General features: G+C 51.3%; 1 protein-coding gene across 1 annotated transcript in view; it reads right to left on the bottom strand.

Annotated features, from left to right (window-relative positions):
* Nucleotides 1-1,008: 1,008 nt before the first annotated feature.
* The window catches only part of LOC120399392 (zinc finger protein 850-like), a 28,548-nt gene continuing 23,556 nt past the window's right edge, over nucleotides 1,009-6,000 (bottom strand). The window contains exon 14 of the mRNA XM_039527595.1: nucleotides 1,009-3,783. Within this exon, the coding sequence (XP_039383529.1) occupies nucleotides 2,237-3,783 (1,547 nt within the window). The 3' untranslated portion in view covers nucleotides 1,009-2,236. The remainder of the gene's footprint in view (nucleotides 3,784-6,000) is intronic.

Raw genomic sequence — 6,000 nt, 5'->3', positions numbered from 1 at the left:
AACTAGCTGCCTGTAGCGGGACGGGCTCTCACCTGGAGCAGAGTCTGGAGGGCAGCAAAGTGAGGCAGAGTGCACTTAACTTAAGGAAGTTAAGACCCGATGCTACAGCCATTGGACACCAATGGGCAGCTTTCCATGGGCTCAGGCTCTCTCCGGGCAGAACTTTAGCTGTATTGAAAATGTACTTAAGTAGGGGTGGCCAGCACCTCTGGAAGGGGGAAAACATTGGTACAAGTGGGTAAAATAAACGCATTCTACCTCAAGTCCACATTGGAAGTTCATGGGAATTTTGCCAGACCACCACATTGTGGGTTGAGGCTACAGTTAATTTTGTAATAAGTCCTTTGCTTTGCTGAACCAGGGTCACGCCCATGGGAACGTGTCTTTCCCTGCCGCCAATGAAATGGTGGGAGGGAAACGGGTCACTGCTGTTTCACTCCTTCCTGTGGAGTTGGGTTCGAAAACACGCTGTCTACAGTTGGCTTTTTAAAGAGTTTATTTAAACTCACTCGTTCAAGTGGGCTCAGACTCCAGCTGTGTCTATTTAAACACGCCTATGTAACCTTCACGCTAGGGTCTGTACGCTCACACAGTGACATAACCTTCCTTGGCTTTGTTCCCCCCTCCTGTGACTCCTCCTGCTGTCAGATTAGCCATTTGGGGTCAGGACTCTGCAAGCACAATGTCTTGCACCTGCTCCTTTATTATTTAGTGTCATACATGGATTCAAAATGCATCAACATGTCTCCGTTGTAAGAAAGTACCAAGCACTCGAGAGGGGGCTGGGGGCAGAGGGAAGCCTGGCCATCTTCCCCCCCAGCCCCGCCCTCATGACTTCGGTAGGTTTGGGAGCACCAAGAGGGTAGTTCCTGCCAAGATCCCTGTGGTTGCAAGTCCTGCTTTCCTCCCAGCATCTGCCCACGTGGCCTGGGCTCATACGTAGGAATCGCCACCTCTTGGGCTCTTGTTATTTCTGACAGTTACACAAAACTCAGTTTAAACAAATTATCTAGTAAATCAAACATGTTTAATTTATAACCGATGAATGCAATAAAATCACACATTATCCAAAGTCACGTACAAGCCCTCCTCCATTCTGAATGTAGTGACACAGGCCAGCAGCCAGACACGGCCCTCTCACTACAGACCACATTGAAAGAGTTTCTTTGTTGTTACAGCATCACTAGCGTTCGCTTGTATTTTTTCCACTTGCACAAACTATAGACAAGTAGCCACTGCTCGGGATGGTCACTGAAGAACCACAACTCTACACAAGCCCTTCATTCCCCTTTCTAGAAGAGACACGTTCCGCCACAGCGGTCAGCCACGAGCCAGTAGCAGCAGGAATGCAAACACTGCCTCGAACACTGAGCAGCTCACCCATTCAAACCCCTGCACTCGCTTGATGCTGACAGCACCGTAACGAGGGAGCCCCAGATCATCTCCATGGAGGCACAGCCCAAGGCCAGACAGAGCCAGGATTAACACATGACTTCCAATCCAGTGCTCACCCCAAAGAACCTATTTTGAGTGGCCGGGATAGGGCTGGCTCCAGCCCCAAAGGCCATGCATGATCAGTCCTGTCCTGTCTCTAGAAGACGACATGCAAGTGGGAAATAGCTCACTTACCCTCTGTTTTTCCAGAGAGAGTCTTTCCAGAACCTCACACGGGAACAGTGGTAAAACACAAGTAGCGTACAGCTCCTAGCTAGAAGAGAACGGACACGTGCAAGCCTGAAACCCCGGGGGCCATACACAAACTCTACGTATAAAACAAATCTGAGATGAGAATTCTCATAAGACACCAGCTGGAGGATGAGAGAGACCCCCATGCTGTACATGGAGGGGGGCAGGGGGAAATCTAGCTGTCAAAAGTTTGTCAGTTTCCAGTTTAGCACAGTCTGCCAGAGAGGGCTCAGGTTTCTCCCCGTGTTGGCTCCCTCCCAGCCCCAAGGGTGAGCGATCTCTGGCAGTGAATTTTCCTCCAGCTCTGAGGAGGTTCAGCAGCTTTGGTTGCTGCATGAGATATACAGACATGGAGCCCAAACCTGCAAAAACAAAACAAAACAAAAAAAAACTAAGGATGTGACTGGTCCCATTGAAGTCACACACTTAAAGTTAACCATGCACCTAAGTGCTCGCCAGATCAGGGCATGGTTCGTGTGTTAACTCGCAGACCCACTGTACTGTATTTCCATTGCGTGTTAGAAGTGGCAGGCCGGAACCCATTTCTGCATTAAGGAACCCAGGCTTCAGTCCTTGGAGAAGCCTCCAGGTGATCTGGCTCCGCTCTGTGCACCCTCTGATGGTCTTTCAGCAACTGCTTATAGTGGAAGCTTCTCCCGCATTCGCTGCACTGGTGAGGCCTCCCTCCGGTGTGGATCCGCTGGTGTTTCAGGAGATGTTCCTTCCGGATGAAGCTCTTCCCACAGTCACTGCACTGGTGGGGCCGCTCCCCCGTGTGAATGCGCAGGTGCTGGAGAAGATGGTACTTCTGGCTGTAGCTTTTGTTGCACTTGGTGCACTCGTAAGGCCTCTCCCCCGTGTGGACCCTCCGGTGGCGGGTGAGTTCCGACTGGCACTTGAAGCTCTTCCCGCAGTCAATGCATTTGTAGGGCTTCTCTTTGCTGTGGTTTCTTTGGTGCTTTAAGCCGCTCTCCACGAGCCAGATACTTTGTTCGCACATGGTGTGCTGATGGTGTCCGTCGGCATGGCTCTGCTGGTGGCTCAGGAGGTCCTGCTTCTCCGAGGCGCTTTTCCCGCATGGGACGCACCGCTGCGGTCCTTCGTCCAGGTGGACACGCTGGTGATTCCGCAGGCGGTATTTCTCGGCATAGCTTTTGCCGCACTTGTTGCACTGATGCGGCCGTTGCCCCGCGTGGATCAGCTGGTGCCGGAGGAGGCCTGAGTGGTAGCTATAGTTCTTGCCGCACTGGGTGCATGGGTAGGGCTTCTCACTGCCATGGCTCGTCTGGTGCCTTAAGAAGCTCACCTTGAGGCGGAAGCTCTTCCCGCACTGGGCGCAGCTGTAGGGCTTTTCGCCGGTGTGGATCCTGTAGTGGCTGGTCAGCTTGGATTTCTCACTGAAGCCTTTCCCGCACTCCGTGCATTTATAGGGCCACTCCCCCGTGTGGATCCGCTGATGTGAGACAAGCACGAACTTTTGACTGAAGCTCTTCCCGCAGGTTGCACAGTGGAAGGGCCGCTCCCCGGTGTGCAGCCGCTGGTGGTTCTGGAGGTGCTCCTTGCGGCTGTAGCTTTTGTTGCACTGGTCGCATTTATACGGCCGCTCTCCCCTGTGGATCATCTGGTGCCGCACGAGCGCCGAGTGGCATTTGAAGCTCTTCTGGCATTCGTTACACGGATGGGGCCGCTCCTTGGTGTGGCATCTCTGGTGCTTCACAAAGCTGATCTCGAGGCTAAAGCTCTTCCCACAGTCAGCACACGTGTAGGGCCTCTCCCCCGTGTGGAGTCTCTCGTGCGACAGGAGAACGTCCTTTCGAGTGAAGTTCCTCCCACATCGGGCACATGCATAGGGGGCTATTCCTGCATCGCCCCTGGGATAGGCAGCAACACTTCTGAGTTCTCTTTCATGCTGAGTAAGTTCCCCCAGGTTGTTACCTGGGGAGCTGATTGAAGTGCCAGGACTCCCAACAGCTGCTTCCTGTTCAGCACCCTGGAAAGCTCTCTCCTCTGCTGGGCCTGGCCACGGCCCAGGTGGCTCTCGGTTGCTAGGGCCTTCTTCAGGAGGTTGCTCCTCTGGTTTGATCGTGAGCTCAACATCTGCAGGTACAAAAGAGAGAGAATCAAGACGTTCGTTTCATCTGGCTCAGATGAAGGACGTCTCCAATACATAATGCAGAAAGGGTTGGCAGCAGTGTTAGTCTAGAAGGGAAAAGGTAGATGAAATGACACCTTTTATTAGAGCAAAAACCAGTGTATCACACAAAGCTTTATGGCCAAAACGTTTCCTCCCTGGGGCTTGTCATCTGGTACCTGCGCAGTCCCCACCTACAGCGTCTCTGTGACGAAGTGGGACTGTTCTTAATGTTTCCTCTGAATACTGTGCGGGTGCCTCAGTTTCCCCTATGCATTTCTTACGTCTCCAGTGTGCAGAAATGGCCGACACTTTGTATCCTGGCAACAAATGGCCAGGGCCCTTCCCCCCTGCAAGGGAATAGCTAAAGGTGAACAAAGATCAGGTGACCTCCTGGCCCAGGAAAGAGACAAAGGCCAGAAAGGAGGGGCTGGAGGGGGTTTCAGTTTGGGGCTGGCTGGGGATGGAGAGTGAGGGCAGATGGGGTTGTCTGGCTCGCTGGGCCCAAGAATGGACCCGGCTGAGGGGTCCTGTTCGCTGTACCTACAAGCTCTGTTTTAGACCCTGTTCCTGTCATCGAATAAACCTCTGTTTTACTGGCTGGCTGAGAGTCACGTCTGACTGCGAAGTGGGGGGGCAGGACCCTCTGGCCCCCCCCAGGACCCCGCCTGGGCGGGCTCACTGTGGGAAGCGCACAGAAGGGCAAAGGATGCTGAATGCTCCAAGGAGAGACCCAGGAGGTGAAGCCGTGGGAGCTTCTTGCCCTGGAGACAGTCTGCTCCGAGGGAGAGGAGGCTCCCCAAAGTCCTGCCTGGCCTCATATGGAGCAGTTCCAGAGCATCGCCCGGGGACTCCGTGACAGCCTCTCCTCCCCTACCTCTTTCCTGTCTGACAGACACTCCTGCTGGTTTACTCACCTCTTCCACCCCCCACATGCAACAGGATGTCAGAGCACCCAGAATGCTTTGCAGCAGACTCACCTTCCTGCTGGGGCGCAGTGTGAGACACACAGGAAATGCAGGTCAGCACGGCAGTGGGAAGTCAGAGCTTTCAAAGTTGGGGTGAGGAATGGGATTGATCTAGAATATTCTAGTCAATTGCCAGGGGAACACACTTTCGGGTTTGGAAATCTACACAATCAATAGCTTTAATCAGCTTGAGTTTGGGATGGCTACACCACCCCAGAGTCACACAGGTCATCCCAAACAAGGGCCAGGTAAGCCTTTAGACAGGACCGCACCACCATGTATTCTGCACATGCCACGTTACCCAAATAACTAACCAATGCTTTTTGCTAGGATTCTTTCTGTATCCCTCTGCCTTTAAAGCTAGTCTCCCTTCACTACCATGATTCTAAATCTTTCAGATGAAGATGGAATCATCAAAATTTCTAACAGGAACCTAAAATAGCTTTTATACATTTTTTTCTATGTTTATTCTCAGGACATTTCAGGGCCAGAAGCAAGTGCTGTGCATCCTGTTGGGAAGCTGGGGATTTCCCCTTTTGAGTGAAATAAGCTTCCCATTTCTAGTCCTGCAGAGTTGTAATATATTGGAAGTGAAGCCAGTCACTTCTGAATCAGTGAGTATCTAAGCCTTGGGCGGATGAGCAGGCTTTGATTTGAAGCAGCTCAGAGGTCTGGAACACTGCAAGTTTCAGGTGAGACAGATAAGAGGGCAGAGGGCAGGAGTGGTGCAAGATAAATGAAGTGTGTCACAAGGTCCTGTAATTCATCACATGCACACTGTGAATTTGTATTAGGACAAGAATGACAGAGCAGATCGCAGGACCAAAACCAGAACAACCATTTACATTGCTTCAAAGCAACGTAACATCAGACTGTTAAGAAGGTGCTCCTGTCCTAACAGGACCCATCATCACCAGATAAAGAAACAGGTCTTAAAATCTTTAAAGAAAACTTTGTTTGACAACATTTTGTCTGGCACGGAATTGCTTATCAACCGTTGTGATTGTGAAGTTTCTACTTCCATTGTTTTGCCTTTATGGTCCTCACTTCTGTATTGTTTAGCTGTATGGTCTTTGTCTGGTTCTTTGATTGTTTCGGTCTGTGGCATAACTAATTTTGCAAGATTTAAATCAACTAAGGTGATGGGGTCTGATTGGGTAAACAATTGTTTCGTAATAGGCTGTGATTGGTGAAAAATCCTGTTTGGTAGGACTT

Source organism: Mauremys reevesii, linkage group 2, assembly GCF_016161935.1.
Source record: "Mauremys reevesii isolate NIE-2019 linkage group 2, ASM1616193v1, whole genome shotgun sequence".
Classification (NCBI taxonomy): Eukaryota; Metazoa; Chordata; order Testudines; family Geoemydidae; genus Mauremys; species Mauremys reevesii.
Note: the sequence above shows the minus strand (reverse complement) of the source record. Positions and strands in the feature narration are given on the sequence as shown.